We start from the raw sequence: 18,412 nt of genomic DNA on the forward strand, positions 1-18,412 counted from the left end.
GCTAGAGCCAATCAAGATAAAGGAAGGACAGAAAGGGCGTGTCCTGCCGTTCCGGGCAGCGCGGAGATCACAGAGCAGTGAGTACACCGTTATGACACTGTGGGCTATGGCGCCTGCTGATGACGTAGAATATGGTATTATTTTAAAGCGATCCTGATGCTGCGCTGCAGGTGGGAGTCACGTGGTCATCGGTGGTCGCATGTGGCCTGTCACGTGGTGGTCACGTGGTCTGTTGTGCTGTGTTTACTAACGATAAAGTTAAGTGGATTGTTTGTCACCTTTTGTAAACCGGTGAACGACAGCTCCTTACAAGGCGGCTTCCTTCCGCGATCAGTGATGGCGGCGCTCAGCAGCTTGTTTCCCTTCTGTTGAAAGGCAACTTAAACAGTCTCAGGAGTCCATGTTAGAAATGGACGTGAGCATCCGGAATAATCGCTAGTCCAGCGCCTGTGACATCGATGGAATTTCACTGCAAATAGAAATTAGCAGTCACAGCGTCTATGTAGAGTCAGTGTGGCATGCTGGGGGTTGTAGTGCACCGTCTAGAATAATTACCAGTATAACCAATCATTCCCACCCTCCCAGAATGGGGCGCTCAGCCACAAAACGGGCCCCAAAGAAGGAGCCGACGTCCCCGAGCAAAGAGAAAACCAGAGGTGAGATGGCGGAGGTACAAGAGAGGGGGCCGCCATGTTATCTGGGCAGGGATTCATCCTGTGTTCTCACTGCAGACCCCACCGTCCATCATTCTCCATACCATAGATTTACATCAGAGGAGACGGTCACCCTCAGGAAGGAACTCCTCGCCTGGTACGACCGATGCAAACGAGACCTGCCATGGCGGAGACTGGTACGAGACTAAAGTGCTTTAGTATCCGGACCAGAGCTGCACTCACTATTCTGCTGGTGCAGTCTCTGTGTACATACATTACATTACTGATCCTGAGTTACATCCTGTATTATACTCCAGAGCTGCACTCACTATTCTGCTGGTGCAGTCACTGTGTACATACATTACATTACTGATCTTGAGTTACATCCTGTATTATACTCCAGAGCTGCACACACTATTCTGCTGGTTGAGATTTTCTTTGTAGAGATGTTTGGATGACACTAATACATTTCCTATAACAGAGTCGTCCTCTTTGTTCTAGGCCAGTGCAGAAATGGATTTGAATATCAGAGCATATTCAGGTGATTTCTTGAGATCTATTGTTTTCTGTTATCAGCTCTTTAAGCTCATAAGGCAGGTAAACGCATTCTATTGCTCACTGTTATCAGCCATTGCTAACTGTAGGACAGGTAAACAGGTAAATGTATATCATAACCTCTATTATCAGCAAGTATTATCTGGGGAAAAATTAACTTTAGGACAAGTGCATGTAATCTATTGCTCTCTGTTATCAGCCATTGTGTACTGAGGAACCACTGGCTGGACGCTGCTTGGACATTTACATCATATGTGGCTGATATCAGCTGCTCGTGTTATAACGCTCTGACACTATATAATCTCCCGGCCTGGGCTGGCCCCGGACCCAGGGTACTGTCACACAGTGGCACTTTGATCGCTACGACGGTACGATCCGTGACGTTCTAGCGATATCGTTACGATATCGCAGTGTCTGACACGCAGCAGCGATCAGGGACCCTGCTGAGAATCGTACGTCGTAGCAGATCGTTTGGAACTTTCTTTCGTCGCTGGATCTCCCGCTGTCATCGCTGGATCGTTGTGTGTGACAGCGATCCAGCGATGCGTTCGCTTGTAACCAGGGTAAACATCGGGTTACTAAGCGCAGGGCCGCGCTTAGTAACCCGATGTTTACCGTGGTTACCAGCGTAAAAGTTAAAAAAAACAAACAGTACATACTCACATTCCGGTGTCCGTCAGGTCCCTTGCCGTCTGCTTCCCGCACTGACTGAGTGCCGCCGTAAGGCAGTGGCACAGCACAGCAGTGACGTCACCGCTGTGCTCTGCTTTCACTTTACGGCGGCACTCAGTCTGTGCGGGAAGCAGACGGCAAGGGACCTGACGGACACCGGAATGTGAGTATGTACTGTTTGTTTTTTTTTACTTTTACGCTGGTAACCACGGTAAACATCGGGTTACTAAGCGCGGCCCTGCGCTTAGTAACCCGATGTTTACCCTGGTTACCCGGGGCCTTCGGCATCGTTGGTCGCTGGAGAGCGGTCTGTGTGACAGCTCCCCAGCGACCACACAACGACTTTCCAACGATCACGGCCAGGTCGTATCGCAGGTCGTGATCGTTGGAAAGTTGCAGAGTGTGACAGTACCCTTAGACCACAGTCAGTCGTCCTATTTCCTTGGGGTAACTCCATGTCCCCCCTCTCCTCAGTTTGGGTGTCGGAGGTCATGCTGCAGCAGACGCAGGTGTCCACAGTCATTGACTACTACACCCGGTGGATGAAGGTGACGGAGAACTCGGGGGAGGGAATTATGTAAACATTTCCAGTAAAAGTATCTCATCCGCTAACATTTCTGGGTTTTTGTCCTGCAGAGGTGGCCGACGGTTCAGGATCTGGCTATGGCGTCACTGGAGGTGGGTGACCGGGACCATCTGTGTGTTACATTGTGTCAGTGCATTACGAGGTGCGATGCTCTGCAGGATCCCACAGCCAATCATTTCACAGCCCAATGCAATATATAAAAGATTTACCCCTCTCATTGGGAAAGGAGAATTATAAAAAGTACAATCTATAATTCTATACAGCCTTTCCTCATTCTGCAGAGGTCGTCACCCAGCTTTCCCCGGCTTCTGAAGGGCAGAACTAGAATGTGTGCAGCAGTTCAGATCTGCTATTCAGGACTCCAGGAAAGCAGGATGAGGACACTTGACAGAGGAGGACGACTTCTATTAACTGAAGATTTTATGGTAATGGGAAATGCTCCTTAACTATTCACTTACCAGTTTCCTGCCCTTCTAGGAGGTGAATGAGAAGTGGTCAGGTCTGGGGTATTACTCCCGAGGACGGCGGTTGCATGAAGGAGCTCAGAAGGTTTGTGGAAGGGGTCCATATTACTTAACCTTTCATTTCTTTAAAATAAGTGTGTGGAATGGTTTGGTCCATGTTCGATAACGCCTTGGCTTCTCCGGTCTCCAGGTTGTGCGGGAGTTTGGGGGTCAGATGCCTTGCACCGCAGAAGACTTACAGAAACTGCTGCCCGGGGTGGGCAGGTACACAGCCGGGGCAGTGGCTTCTATCTCCTATGGCCAGGTGAGCCCCTCCACCACAGTGCTGAGGACCCAGGCTCATGCACTATGGCCTCCCCAGAACATCCAGTCTATTCTTTGTATTTTATCTTTCGGCAGGTTACGGGCGTCGTAGATGGCAACGTCATCAGAGTTCTCTGCCGCCTACGATGCATTGGAGCTGATTTTACCTCCCCAGCCGTCACTGATGCCCTTTGGTGAGTTCTATAGCCTTAAACAGGGGTAAACAAACTTCTGCCACTTTCTAATATTCCAACTTCATCATTTATTTTCAAGACCTCTGCTTGCTGTCAGTAGACAGAATAATCCTTTGATCACACTGGAATCCAAAGTTTTCTTTGGTTGGGGCCAATAATATAGATGGAGAATAACACTTATCAATGTTGTATATTCCGAAGGAATTTGGCAAATGGACTCGTTGACACTGATCGTCCGGGAGATTTTAACCAGGCAATGATGGAGCTGGGAGCGATGGTCTGCACGCCAAAAAAAGCATTGTGCAGTGAATGTCCACTACAGAGCCTATGCAGGGCGTACAAGAAGGTGAGGTGGATCGTCTTCCCAGGTCTTCAGTCTCTGCCCCTGCATCACTTGTACATCCTGAGTTTAAGAACTCCATTGGAGGGGCGCTCTGCCCCCGGTAATCACTTTTTTGTTAGAATGGTCCTTTGCCATAAGCCAGTCCCATCCTGCTAATGAGACTCCAAATGATCTGTGATAATCTGTAGAGATCTTGGTGAAAAGTGTTCAGTTTTTCTGCAGTGCCCCCACAGGGTTATTGCGGCATTACACAATTCCCAAAATATCAATGGGCTGTGTGTGTAATGGAGCAGTATGTCTCCCGGAGGGACGAGACTCTTGCGGCCACAGTGTGTGAATTGTATAGTATACCATGCCATTAATGTCCAGCATTATGTGCTGCAGGTGGAGCTGGATTCTGCATCCTCCCTCAATAATCTTGTGAACAGAAGAGCTAACACGCAAACCGGTCTCATCTCTGACATCGAGGAATGTGGTGAGTGAGGAGAAATGATCGGTTCTTCTAATACTTTGCCTTATGTAATGGTCCTCCATGTGGCATCTGACGGAGCAAGATGGGAATTTTTACTTTATGCAGTTTCAAAAAACCTGCCCCCATAGGAGTGCATATAGCCACGAGGCAGGGCACGGTCCTGTGCTTTAGCTGTTGGGTAAGTGCCTGTACCAGTGGTCTCCAACCTGTGGCTCGTCAGCTGCTTCCAAACCAGGATACTGGGAGTTGTAGATTTACAATCGCTGTAGAGCCACAGGATGGAGACACCGACTCATGATAATTAATGGTCTATATGTGTATGACTGACACATTGTAACAGATCTGTTCCTCCGCAGCAGTCACCTCCTGTCCTCTCTGTATCCAGCCCAGGGATCAGTGGGACCGCAGCCTCGGAGTGGCCAACTACCCCCGCAAACCTGCAAAGAAGCCATCAAGAGAAGAGCAAACTGTGCTGTGTGTGTGGGAGCGACCCGGAGAACTGGGGGTCTCGGAATATTTACTGGTTCAGAGACCCCAGAAAGGTGATGTATGGTGACGCTCTGCTTAACCAGTATATCAGCACTTGTACTGACCGCCGTGTCCTGTGCAGGGCTCCTGGCTGGGATGTGGGAGTTCCCCAGTATGCTGTCAGAGAAGACCCTCGCTGAGAAGGAACGGGAGGACATTCTGTGCGGCCGCCTCCAGGAGCTGAGCGGCTGTGACGTGTCCGTAAAGGAACTACAGTTTGTCGGGGAGGTAAGAAGTCCATTAACCATGAGGCTGCTGCTCAATGCAGAGAAATTACTATTGGAAAAAAAAAAAAATATATATATATATATATATATATATATATATATATATATATATATATATATATATATATATATATATATATATATATATATATATATATATATATATTTATATACACAGTCTGATCAGAAGAGGACTGTAACAGCCAGTCATGGCTTCTTCTCCCGGCAGGTCGTCCACATCTTCTCCCATATAAACCAGACGTACCTGGTCTACTTCCTGCATTGCGCTTCTGCGAAGGTGGAGGATGCAGAGCACTCAGCAATGCGTTGGGTCACCAGGACACAATTTATGGAGTCTGCCGTCCCTACCGCCATGAAAAAGGTAAATGTCTGGAAAGCTCCACCATTAACTTGCGGTTCTTCTCCGTTCATATCTAGTTCAGCTTTGTATTGTGGTCTCCTGTGATCTGAGGGTAGATCTGGGGGTCACATAGCCCCTGCACTGAGCTAAGCCCCAAGATCGCAGCACTGACAGAGGTGCAACTAAAACAGCAAGACTTTCAAAGTAGCCAGATATGTATATGGAGAGAAAAAATAATTAAAACTGCAAAAAACAGTAATGAAATTTCTAAAGATCTGTAATGTATTTAAAGGGATATTTCCATCATAGCAAATGATGGCTTATTACTAGGTTATGCCATCACATAATACATGCTCTGAGACCCCACCGATCCTCAGATAGAAGGGGCCGCAGCGCTGCTATAATGCTATACTTCTTCACAACTTCTTCATGCACAATAGCACCCCGGCCACCCGGAGCAGAAACTGAGAGGAGGACTTATCAATGAGTCCGTATTGCAGCCCATTCATTATCGGGTTTGGCAGAGGACAGGCCCCAATAACGAAAGCAATTGTTACCATCCACCTCTCGTGTCTTCCCTTTTTCCTATAGATTGTAAGCTTGCGAGCAGGGCCCTCATTCCTCTTTGTATCTGTTTTGATCTGTGATTTTTGTTATGCTGTAATGTCTATTGTCTGTACAAGTCCCCTCTATAATTTGTAAAGCGCTGCGGAATATGTTGGTGCTATATAAATAAAATAATAATTATTATTAATGACATATCCTGGCTAAGGCGGCCCCATAACGTTTGCATCTCTAACAGTGTGCCCAACAGTTTAAAGATGCGCCAAATTTATAGAAGAGGCAAGTTCGTTATGAGTTTGACACATCTGTCTCCAGCACTGCCTTTATTAAGATTGATGCCAAGTCGGGGCCAGAATTCTGCTGCGGCTGCTCTATTGTAGTCACTTTATTTCCCCCCGTTCAGCTTCTGAAATGGCTGATAACATGGAGCAATAGATTGTATCTCCTGCTCCATAATTAAAGATTATGTCACTTTTGTCCTTTCCAGATCCTGAAGTTCTGCGAGAGTCGGAGGTTACTGAGCGGCGGAGCGGAGGCGGTGAGTGCATGATGCACACCTTGTGTTACTTGTGTACCTTGTGTTTTTCGCTAACGAACCACCTTGTGTTACTGCAGCCTTTGTTTTTCGCTAACGAACCACCTTATGTTACCACATCCTTTGTTTTTCGCTAACGAACCTTTATTCTTAATCTTTCAGTCCAGAAAAAGGAAAAAGGACATAAGTGATATCCAGCTCCCTGCCGGTAAAGCCAAGGTGGACAGCAAGCAGAGGTCTATACAAAGCTTCTTCAAAGCTGCTGTGAAGAAATGAGCCCGGATGGATGTGACAAGCCTGCAACTTTCTAATAGACTATGGCCCCCATTTACTGTCAGAAGATCCCGACCATATCGGGTTCGACCGAGCTTTTTCTAATACCCGTGCGTTGCTTGCTGTCAGTGAACTGACTTATCGTTTAAATTAAGAGGCGGCGCATCAGTCCTGTCCTTGTGCTGCTCACTCGGGAGAACCTCACCCACCTCCTGGTTCATTACACTAGGCCAGTGGGAGACAAGGTTATTCGTCCGACATCTGGGTCATTACCCTTTCTGAGGATTGTGCACACTGGGTACAGTTCTAGGAAATGTTTGGGGTAAGGAGGACAGGATACTTAGAATGTTACTGTTTACTGACTGCAAAGAATTGAAATACGGTCTATTGTAAAAGCGCAGATCAATGATGAAGCCTTTTTATAGAAGGCCGGACCATGGCGATTGTCCGATGTGTTCTCCTGATGCAGAATCAAAGACATACTTGTTTTATAGATGCTACCCGATTAGGGGAAGGGGCACGGAGATTTGTGCTGTGAGCTACGTAATCCCCCCAGATCCCACGATTAAAACATGAAGCGACCATGAATCCTCCAATAGTTCTGATGCGCTGACCTCTACCGACGTCACGGTGCACATTGGAGCAGGCGACGGCTGGACCCTGAACCCCTGCAGAGGCCGAGTGATGCGATGTGTCAGCTTTATATGTCATACAGCTTATTTTATATTATTCTAAATCAGTAATCGGGACCCAGTGTACAGAACGTGTCTTTTATACATTTTAGAAGTAATAAAACTTTTTATAATATTACGTTGCTTGATTTTCTGCCTGATGATAAAGTCAATTTAGGTAAAAGTCATGTTTTTATCATAACTTTTTTTCTCCCCAATTTTGATCATGTTTATGTTTCATAAAACCATGTTTAAAAAAAATACTGTATTTAGAGGTGTTATCAATCATTTTACAGGAAGGGGAGGAGGTGAGCTGTGATATCTCCTAATGTGTCTGGTGGATCCTGTGCTATCTTCTGTATATAGAGGTGTTATCAGTCATTGTACAGGAGGAGGAGGAGGAGGTGCAGCACGGTGGCTCAGTGGTTAGCACTGCAGCCTTGCAGCGCTGGGGTCCTGGGTTCAAATCCCACCAAGGACAACATCTGCAAGGAGTTTGTATGTTCTCTCCGTGTCTGCGTGGGCCTCCTCCGGGTACTCCAGTTTCCTCCCACATTCCAAAGACATACTGATAGATTAGATCGTTAGATTGTGAGCCCCATCGGGGACAGCGATGATAATATGTGCAATCTGTAAAGCGCTGCGGAATATGTTAGCGCTATATAAAAATAGAGATTATTATTACTCTACTTTCTTTTTAAGACATTTAACATAAAAACCTGCTTTGTGCAGTTGGACAGTTTGTGAAGCCTCACTGCTGTCAAGAAAAAGAAGCTGCAAATTTATAAAATAATATTTATTCGATATCATTTAATAGTAATAATCACAGAACTGTAATATTAGACAAAGAAGTGAATCTGTGACTTCTAGTTCTCCAGTGTTGGTCGCTTTTTATCTCTGCTCCATTAGGACACGGCTCTGATTAGTGGCTCCAGCTCAGGTCCATCGTCTGTTGGAGTCAGAGTTAGAAATCCATCTCAGCGCCGTCATACGTCCTGCGATATAATATGGGGTACATGCCAAGTATTACTGGGTCACTGCCCCTTCCTGCACTTTTTGGCCCAAGTCATGCATCATATCTTGCATAGAGCGCCACAGTGCGCGAATATTTCCCTCCCCGAACCCCTGCGCCCCCCTACGCTCTATCAGCTCCAGGTAGAACGAGTCCTTGGCAAACAAGGGTTCAGCAAAAACCTGTAAAAGGATTTTCTGGACCTGTTCTTTCTTATCTTGGAATTCGGTGGATGAATCCAGCAAAATCCCGAACTGGGAGAGGCGCTGTGGGGTGAAGCCTGCTCGGAGGATCTCTGCCTTCTTTTGGGGGTCATTATAGTAAGCCGGCGGCTGCCCAGCAAAGAGGACCCCACTGTCAGTCAGCGCTGCCGCAGCTTGGAAGATGTCGGGTGTTAGGAGGCCGACGTGCTGGATCCCACCTTCCTTATGATGTCGGAGAAACTGGTCGATCTGATTGACCCCTTGTTGGGGTAAAGATTCCGCCATCACAATCTTGCCCAGTTCCGCCCGTCCCGAGCATTCGATGGAGGTCAGACGGAGCCCGATTTGGGGACCACTGATTTCAAACCCCTGGTTCATGTTTTCTCCTTTTCGGAGAGGAAAGTGTTGGAATCCAAAACATTTTCTGTACCACTCAATCACTTGCGGTGTGGCCCCCCGTGGACAGGCGTAAGTCACATGATCTATGTGGGAGACGTTTGCCGGAGAACCATCGCCATTGTCTTCTTTCTCGAGAGGCTGAAAGCCTGGAAGGAAAGCGGCCGCATACCGGGTGCGGTCAATGAGGGTATGTCTGATGTCCCCGAGTATGGACCTGACCACGCAGTAGGACACGGGGCCGGCGTCGCTGTGAAGCTGGGTGGGGGGCACTAACACGCTGCAGCCCTTACTGACCAGTCGTTGGCACAACCCCGGCACTTCCTCCACCTCGTAGCTGACGTTGCAGGCTGTGTCTGGCGATGGCGAGGGCACCGGAGAATCGTAGAGCAGGGCCGAGCTCTCCGACATCTCGCTGACAATTAACACCACTTTTCCATTTCTTAAAGCTACTTGACAAGGAGCAACTCCGTCCAGACCGCGAGCGGCAAAGGGTCTAAATCTGTACTTGGTCACCAGGTCGGTGATGATCCTCTGGGGGCTGGAGACTTGGAGAGAGATGTGACTGAGACGGATCAGCGGGGAACTCATGGCGCAGGGGTGAGTATCGGCTGAAACACAACAGGAGAAGGAGATGATCTTTATTCCCACATCTTATTAGATGGCATGCATTTCTAGAGAGATTGGACAGTCTAAAAAACTAAGCACATGGCGTCGTGGGGGACATGTCCACTCCAGAAATTCCTTTGAAGGAGCATCACCACCTCCTCCTGCTTGACTGACAGCCTCTGTGATGTGTGACTTCAGAAAAAGGAGCTGTCAGCCAAGAAGGAGGAAGCAGAGAATAGAGCTGGAGTGACAGAGGCTTCAGATCTACCATAGCTCTTCAGGCTAATTTACATATCAATTCAAACACTGATTTCTTAGTGATGGAGGAACTGGCTGGCCGTGTAAAGATAATACTGGACTTGTCTTTTTTTTAAAGAGCCACATGTACAGTTATATGAAAAAGTTTGGGCACCCCTATTAATCTTAATGTTTTATAACAATTGGTTTTTTGCAACAGCTATTTCAGTTTCATATATCTAATAACTGTTGGACACAGTAATGTTTCTGCCTTGAAATGAGGTTTATTGTACTAACAGAAAATGTGCAATCTGCATTCAAACAAAATTTGACAGGTGCATAAGTATGGGCACCTCACCAGAAAAGTGACATTAATATTTAGTAGATCCTCCTTTTGCAAAAATAACAGCCTCTAGTCGCTTCCTGTAGCTTTTAATGAGATCCTGGATGAAGGTATTTTTGACCATTCCTCTTTACAAAACAATTCCAGTTCAGTTAAGTTTGATGGTCGCCGAGCATGGACAGCCCTCTTCAAATGATCCCACAGATGTTCAATGATATTCAGGTCTGGGGACTGGGATGGCCATTCCAGAACAGTGTAAGGCCATGTTCACACTTTGCGGGTTTTACCGCGGATCCGCGGCGATTTTGATGCTGCGGGTCCGCAGCAGTTTCCATTGCGTTTACATTTACATGTAAACCCTATGGAAACCGCAAACCGCTGTGCACATGCTGTGGGAAAAAACGTGCAGAAACGCAGCGGTTTACAACCCGCAGAATGTCACTTCTTTGTGCAGAATCGCGGCGATTCTGCACCCATAGGAATGCATTGAACCGCTAACTTCCCGCATGGGGCTGTGCCCACGATGCGGGAAGTAAGCGGATAATGTGCAGATGGTACCCGGGGTGGAGGAGAGGAGACTCTCCTCCAGGCCCTGGGAACCATATTTGTGTGTAAAAAAAAAGAATTAAAATAAAAAATAATGATATACTCACCTCTCAGCGCTGCACGCGGCCGTCCGGTCTCAGTTGCTGTGCGAGCAGGGCCTGAGATGACGTCGCGGTCACATGACCGTGACGTCACGAAGGTCCTTCTCGCACAGCATCTTTGGAACCGGACCGCCGCGTGCAGCGCCGAGGAGATCGGGACGTCAGAGGGTGAGTATAACCATTTTTTATTATTTTTAACATTACTATTGATGCTGCATATTGCTGCATATGCAGCATCAATAGTACAGGAGTAAACCCGCAGCGGAAACCGCAAAACAAACCGCGATAAATCTGCAGGGATAACCGCAGCGGTTTTGCCCTGCAGATTTATCAATTCTGCTGTGGGAGAACCCGCAGAGCACACCGCAAAGTGTGCACATAGCCTAATTGTTCCTCTGCATGAATGCCTGAGTAGATTTGGAGCGATGTTTTGGATCATTGTCTTGCTGAAAGATCCATCCCCTGCGTAACTTCAACTTTGTCACTGATTTATGAACATTATTGTCAAGAATCTGCTGATACTGAGAGGAATCCATGCGTCCCTCAACTTTAACAAGATTCCCGGTGCCGGCATTGGCCACACAGCCCCAAAGCATGATGGAACCTCCACCAAATTTTACTGTGGGTAGCAAGTGTTTTTCTTGGAATGCTGTGTTTTTTTGCCGCCATGCATAACGCCTTTTTGTATGACCAAACAACTCAATCTTGGTTTCATCAGTCCACATGACCTTCTTCCAAAAAGAAATTGGCTTCTCCAAATGTGCTTTTGCATACCTCAGCCGACTCTGTTTGTGGCGTGCTTGCAGAAACGGCTTCTTTCGCATCACTCTCCCATACAGCTTCTCCTTGTACAAAGTGCGTTGTATAGTTGACCGATGCACAGTGACACCATCTGCAGCAAGTTGATGCTGCAGCTCTCTGGAGGTGGTCTGAGGATTGTCCTTGACTGATCTCACCATTCTTCTTCTCTGCCTTTCTGATGTTTTTCTTGGCCTGCCACTTCTGGCCTTAACAAGAACTGTACCTGTGTTCTTCCATTTCCTTACTATGTTCCTCACAGTGGAAATTGACAGGTTAAATCTCTGAGACAGCTTTTTGTATCCTTCCCCTGAACAACTATGTTGAATAATCTTTGTTGTCAGATCATTTGACAGTTGTTTTGAGGAGCCCATGATACCACTCTTCAGAGGAGATTCAAACAGGAGAACAACTTGCAAGTGGCCACTTTAAGTAGCTTTTCTCATGATTGCATACACCTAGCTATGAAGTTCAAAGCTCAATGAGGTTACAAAACAAAAAAAAGTGCTTTAGTAAGTCAGTGAAAAGTAGGTAGGAGTATTTAAAAGAAGAAAATGATAAGGGTGCCCATACTTATGTACCTGTCAAATTGTGTTTGAATGAAGATTGCACATTTTCTGTTAGTACAGTAAACCTCATTTCAAGGCAGAACATTACTGTGTCCAACAGTTATTAGATATATGAAACTGAAATAGCTGGTGCAAAAAAATTTTTTTTTATAAAACATTAAGCTTAAGATTAATAGGGGTGCCCAAACTTTTTCATATAACTGTAAATGGATTGGGGGTGGGGGTGAAATCCTGCTGATAGATTCAATTGGAACATTTTGCACCCTTTGGCTTTTACAGCCCCTTTTGTTTCATTGTACATTTAACTTTGAGGTCAGAAAAAGAGGAGTAAAAAAAGCTACAACTTTCCCATCAGACGGCGCTCGCTGACAGATTCTCAGTTAACTCATGCTGCTGAGAGGATAGCAGAATAAGAGAGGTAAGAGTTACCAAATCTCCCATCAGACGGCGTTCACTGATTGAGTTAAATGAGAATCTTTCTCCTGAGAGGAGCTCAGAAAAAGAGAGATAAAAGAGTTACAAGCGCTCTCTCCCATCAGACGGCGCTCGCTCACAGATTCTCATTTAGCCCATTCTGCAGTCAGCAATAGACGGTGCAATAGAAGGAAAACGCTGAAAACCTTTTAAATTAAACGGAATCACAAAAATGATTTTTTTGCCCCAAATACATGCATTAAAGTAAGAAAATAAAAATTTGTAATCTTTTGTGGTGGAAAAAGTGACCAGAACTCCCCTGTTGGAGCAGTCGTCCCCCCATCCTGTGCTCACCTTGCGGCTGGGGCATGTGGATCTTCACCATTCATTCGCACTGATGTCACCCTTGAGTTCTCCCAGAAATGCCTTGAAGATGGGCTGTACCATCTCACTAACAGGAAGGGGGGAGGTGAGAACATCTTATAACTCTGCCATCATTCTTGTGAGTGATCACTCTGGCTTTGTGAGGTGGTAGTACATCCCAGGGTTAATGACAAATTAATGGGTGCCTCTGCAACCAATGATTGACCCCCACAATCCTTAATGTCATTGGGAAGAGTCCAAGTTCCTCTAGCCAATCAGAAGTGTCTCGCGCCCTCATTTACATGTGTGACTATCTCTTTAAGGCTGGGTCTGCACACTCACACAAAACTCCACAAGTCTCACAGCTGATACATTTTTTGTCATTTGGAACTTTCTGTAAATAGAACTTAATCTTTTGTGAATTGAAAAGTTTTTGAAACTTTCTAGCAAACTTTGTGTTTTATTACAAGATCTCTGCTTGTCTTTAGTCAACAAATAATCATTTAAAGGGGCTTTCTACCACATTGATATTGATCACCTATACAGTAGGTCATCAATATTAGAATGGTGGGGGTCTGGCGTCCCCCCACGCACTGTTTACCTGATGGCAGAATGTATGGAGCGGGGATAGCTCATCAATATCAAAGTAGTAGAAAACTTTTAAGGGCTTGTTCACATGTGATGTTTTTGATGAGTTTTTGTACGTGTAGTTTTTTTTTCTTTTTACATTGACGCCAAAATGATTTCGATTTCTACAATTTTTGTATAGAAAAACGCAGCACTGTCAATTCTTTCAGCATTTTTTTCACAGTCGTTTTTCCCCTTTGAGATGAAAAAATGGGTAATATCCGCTGCATTTTTTCCACCGTAGTCTGCATTTGTCATTTAAAAAAAAAAACACATCCAAAACACTAAGTGTGAACATGCACTTTTCCAAACTGAAAAGCCTATCGTAAATACATGTTGGTCGTACAGCTGAGGACTTGGTACAATGTGTCAGTGTACGGTGAGGGTTTTTTTTTCAGCTTCTGGATGTAATCAGCGTAATCCCTGCTCATATAGGACAACCTCTGCAGGATCCATCTTGGCTCAGTGTCAGCACATAGACTGCGCTCCTCTTCCTGCGGCGTGTCACATTAACCACATTGTCTTTTTCTCTATCATTACACTGCTGCATTAATAAACGCCCCCGTGGGTACTGACCCATCCTACACTGTAAAGTCGGCCATACCCATTAGATAACAATCGCTCAGCCCACAGCCTCCATATAAAAGGTTTGCTGGGCCGAGCGCTCCACTGTTCTCTATTGGAAGAGTGGCCCAGAGAACAAAAGGATCGGGCGGTTGAGCTTGCAGTGTCTTACCGCTGTCTCTAATATCATGTCCTCCCTCTATCTGAAACTGAACCTGTCAAAAACTGAACTCCTCGTGTTCTCTCCCTCTACTAACCTACCTTTGCCTGACATTGCCATCTCCGTGTGTGGTTCCATCATTACTCCAAAGCAACATGCTCGCTGCCTTGGGGTCATCCTTGATTCCGAGCTTTCATTCACCCCCCACATCCGATCACTGGCTCGCTCTTATCTGCATCTCAAAAACATTTCTAAAATTCGCCCTTTTCTTACTTTCGACTCTGCAAAAACTCTTACTGTTTCACTTATTCATTCCCGTCTGGACTATTGTAACTCTCTACTAATCGGCCTCCCTCTTACCAAACTATCCCCGCTCCAATCTGTCCTGAATGCTGCAGCCAGTATCATATTCCTCACCAACCGTTACACCGATGCCTCTACCTTGTGCCAGTCATTACACTGGCTACCCATCCACTCCAGAATCCAGTACAAAACTACTACCCTCATCCACAAAGCACTCCATGGCTCAGCACCACCCTACATCTCCTCTCTGGTCTCAGTCTACCACCCTACCCGTGCCCTTCGCTCCGCTAATGACCTCAGGTTAGCATCCTCAATAATCAGAACCTCCCACTCCCGTCTCCAAGACTTTACACGTGCTGCACCGATTCTTTGGAATGCATTACCCAGGTTAATACGATTAATCCCCAATCCCCACAGTTTTAAGCGTGCCCTAAAAACTCATTTGTTCAGACTGGCCTACCGCCTCAATGCATTAACCTAACTATCCCTGTGTGGCCTATTAAAAAAAAAAAACAACAAAAAACATAATCAGGTTCCTCGTATCATGTTCTCATACACTTCATGCAGTTAATAGCCCTCTGTGTCTGTACTGCTACATACTTAGGCTGTTAACTGGTTCATGCAGCTTTACATGAACACCCGAGCCTTACACTATGGCTGGTCCAAATAACTAAAGCAATTGTTGCCATCCACCTCTCGTGTCTCCCCTTTTCCTCATAGTTTGTAAGCTTGCGAGCAGGGCCCTCATTCCTCCTGGTATCTGTTTTGAACTGTGATTTCTGTTACGCTGTAATGTCTATTGTCTGTACAAGTCCCCTCTATAAGTTGTAAAGCGCTGCGGAATATGTTGGCGCTATATAAATAAAATTATTATTATTATTATCCTTTTGGCTACACACAAAAAGGAGCACATTGAAGACAGATTTGGAAGCGCCCCCCTCTTATCCAAACAAGACCCACCTGCATCCCTATGAAATGCATCCCTTACATGTACGATCCCTCTCTGATTATTTACCTATGAGAACCATTAACAGAGCTCAATGCTTTCTCTCCCCTTGAGAAAGCATTATGCGAAACGCGTGGCGGGACTGTTAGAACGCTTCAGCAATAATCACCCTAAATGGGTAAGAACCACAATTTATAATATTCCCTACTGTTTGGGTTTTTGCCTTCATTATTGCTACCTGGGGCTGGATAGAGAAGTTAGTAAAGCTATTACCTTAGATGATTCAATTTGTATATACCGGTATATATACACATCCAGTGCTATATTGTTGCTTTATTCCAACATCTAGCTCACTTGATATACATTGAATGGTATAATTGCTGTCTTATCAAGGTTGCCAAGTTGCCAACCATCCAAAGAGTCCAGGACTGTCTATAAAAAGAGGGCGTTTTTGCCTTGTCCTTAAAAAAAAAAGTGAAGTGTCTGTTTTAGCTAAAGAAACTTATACAGATTCTTATGACTGTAATTATCATCACTTTCCAGTGACTGCAGCCAATGTCTTTATTATAGTGACGGATATTATGTATAGTTTGTAATCTAGTGTGGTAGAGTCTATTATATGATTGGATAATGTGTCGTTTAGTAAAATAGATCATTATTGTCTAGTTTGTATTACAGTGTAATATATTGTTAAAGGCATCTCTGTGCGAGATTAAAGGGGTTATTTGCTTATTTTTCACTAGGGGAACTAAGAATTATTGCACAGTGTGCAATATATATTCTATTATTGGATAGTGTATAATATATATTCTATTATTGCATGGTGTGTATTATATATTCTATTATTCGACAGTGTGTGTAATATATATTCTATCATTGGACAGTGTAATATATTCTATTATTGGATAATGTGTAATATATTCTATTATTGGATAGTGTGTAATATATATTCTATTATTGGACAGTGTGTATTATATATTCTATTATTGGACAGTGTGTATTATATATTCTATTATTGGATAGTGTGTAATATATTCTATTATTGGATAGTGTGTAATATATATTCTATTATTGGACAGTGTGTAATATATATTCTATTATTGGACAGTGTGTAATATATTCTATTATTGGACAGTGTGTATTATATATTCTATTATTGGACAGTGTGTAATATATTCTATTATTGGATAGTGTGTAATATATTCTATTATTGAATAGTGTGTAATATATTCTATTATTGGACAGTGTGTAATATATTCTATTATTGGATAGTGTGTAATATATATTCTATTATTGGACAGTGTGTAATATATTCTATTATTGGACAGTGTGTATTATATTCTATTATTGGACAGTGTGTATTATATATTCTATTATTGGACAGTGTGTAATATATTCTATTATTGGATAGTGTGTAATATATTCTATTATTGAATAGTGTGTAATATATTCTATTATTGGATAGTGTGTATTATATTCTATTATTGGACAGTGTGTATTATATATTCTATTATTGGATAGTGTGTAATATATTCTATTATTGGATAGTGTGTAATATATATTCTATTATTGAACAGTAAGCAGCAAATCACAAGAGAAATGGGATCCAAACTCAAAGTATCAAGGGAGGAAATATTTCTGTATAAATATGATAAATCAAAGTATAATATCACTTAATCCCACCTTTAATTTATATTATTGCACAACGGACCTTAATAAAAATGGACAATCATAAAAAGTTCAACACAAAATCAACAAGAAAAAAAGCCGACTGACAGTCCAAATTCAGAATAATAACATTTATTTATTAGTATGACAGGTTTAAAATTGATGTATGGTCAAAATAGTAAAATTTAATAAAATGTCTAAATAAAATGTCTATGCATATCTGTAAAAAGGGCGCACTTATCCAGATTGTATAAAATAGATGTGGATAATGTGTGAGTGTAAAGAAATATATATAACTAGATGGTGGCCCGATTCTAACGCATCGGGTATTCTAGAATATGTATGTCCATGTAGTATATTGCCCAGCCACGTAGTATATTGCCCAGTGACGTAGTATATTCCCCAGCCACGTAGTATATTGCCCAGTGACGTAGTATATTGCCCGGCCCACGTAGTATACAGCACAGAGCCACGTAGTATATTGCCCAGCCCACGTAGTATACAGCACAGAGCCACGTAGTATATTGCCCAGTGACGTAGTATATTCCCCAGCCACGTAGTATATTGCCCAGTTACGTAGTATATTGCCCAGCCACGTAGTATATTGCCCAGCCACGTAGTATATTGCCCAGCCCCGTAGTATATTGCCCAGCCCCGTAGTATATTGCCCAGCCACGTAGTATATTGCCCAGCCCCGTAGTATATTGCCCAGCCACGTAGTATATTGCCCAGCCCCGTAGTATATTGCCCAGCCCCGTAGTATATTGCCCAGCCCACGTAGTATACAGCACAGAGACACGTAGTATATTGCCCAGCGATGTAGTATATTGCCCAGTTCCATTGTATATTGCCTATACAGCACAGAGCCACATAGTATATTGCCCAGTTACGTAGTATATTGGCCAGCCACATAGTATATTGCCCAGTGACGTAGTATATTGCCCAGTGATGTAGTATACAGCACAGAGCCACGTAGTATATTGCACAGCCCATGTAGTATATTGCCCAGCTACGTAGTATATTGCCCAGGCACGTATGACACAGGTTAAAAAAATAAAAAATAAACATATACTCACCTTCCGCTGGCGCGTTGTAGCTGTGTCGCCTGTGTCGGGTGCAGCCGGCAGCTTCCGGTCCCAGGCTGTGATGACG

At 44.3% G+C, this 18,412-nt stretch overlaps 2 protein-coding genes across 4 annotated transcripts; one reads left to right on the forward strand and one right to left on the reverse strand.

Annotated features, from left to right (window-relative positions):
* Positions 1-6: 6 nt before the first annotated feature.
* On the forward strand, positions 7-7,537 carry MUTYH (mutY DNA glycosylase). 3 transcript variants are annotated; one of them, XM_077278179.1, is made up of 16 exons: positions 7-77; positions 586-656; positions 732-850; positions 1,155-1,194; positions 2,355-2,428; positions 2,517-2,558; positions 2,944-3,015; positions 3,121-3,234; positions 3,330-3,427; positions 3,629-3,773; positions 4,155-4,245; positions 4,599-4,784; positions 4,853-4,998; positions 5,227-5,379; positions 6,410-6,460; positions 6,620-7,537. In XM_077278179.1, the coding sequence occupies exons 2-16, from the start codon at positions 587-589 to the stop codon at positions 6,731-6,733; spliced, it is 1,515 nt and encodes a 504-aa protein (XP_077134294.1). In that variant the 5' UTR covers positions 7-77; position 586; the 3' UTR covers positions 6,734-7,537. The 3 variants fall into 3 exon arrangements, with proteins under 3 accessions (XP_077134294.1, XP_077134293.1, XP_077134295.1); XM_077278178.1 differs by having other exon boundaries at positions 61-170; XM_077278180.1 differs by lacking the exons at positions 7-77; positions 586-656; positions 732-850; positions 1,155-1,194 and adding an exon at positions 1,408-1,540 and having other exon boundaries at positions 2,299-2,428.
* A 688-nt stretch (positions 7,538-8,225) lies between these two features.
* HPDL (4-hydroxyphenylpyruvate dioxygenase like) lies at positions 8,226-13,040 on the reverse strand. The gene is made up of 2 exons (XM_077278336.1): positions 12,984-13,040; positions 8,226-9,623 (listed from the first exon to the last, which is right to left on the reverse strand). The coding sequence occupies exons 1-2, from the start codon at positions 13,012-13,014 to the stop codon at positions 8,428-8,430; spliced, it is 1,227 nt and encodes a 408-aa protein (XP_077134451.1). The 5' UTR covers positions 13,015-13,040; the 3' UTR covers positions 8,226-8,427.
* Between the last annotated feature and the right edge of the window lie 5,372 nt (positions 13,041-18,412).

The sequence above is a fragment of the Ranitomeya variabilis genome, chromosome 8 (assembly GCF_051348905.1).
Source record: "Ranitomeya variabilis isolate aRanVar5 chromosome 8, aRanVar5.hap1, whole genome shotgun sequence".
NCBI classification, from domain to species: domain Eukaryota; kingdom Metazoa; phylum Chordata; class Amphibia; order Anura; family Dendrobatidae; genus Ranitomeya; species Ranitomeya variabilis.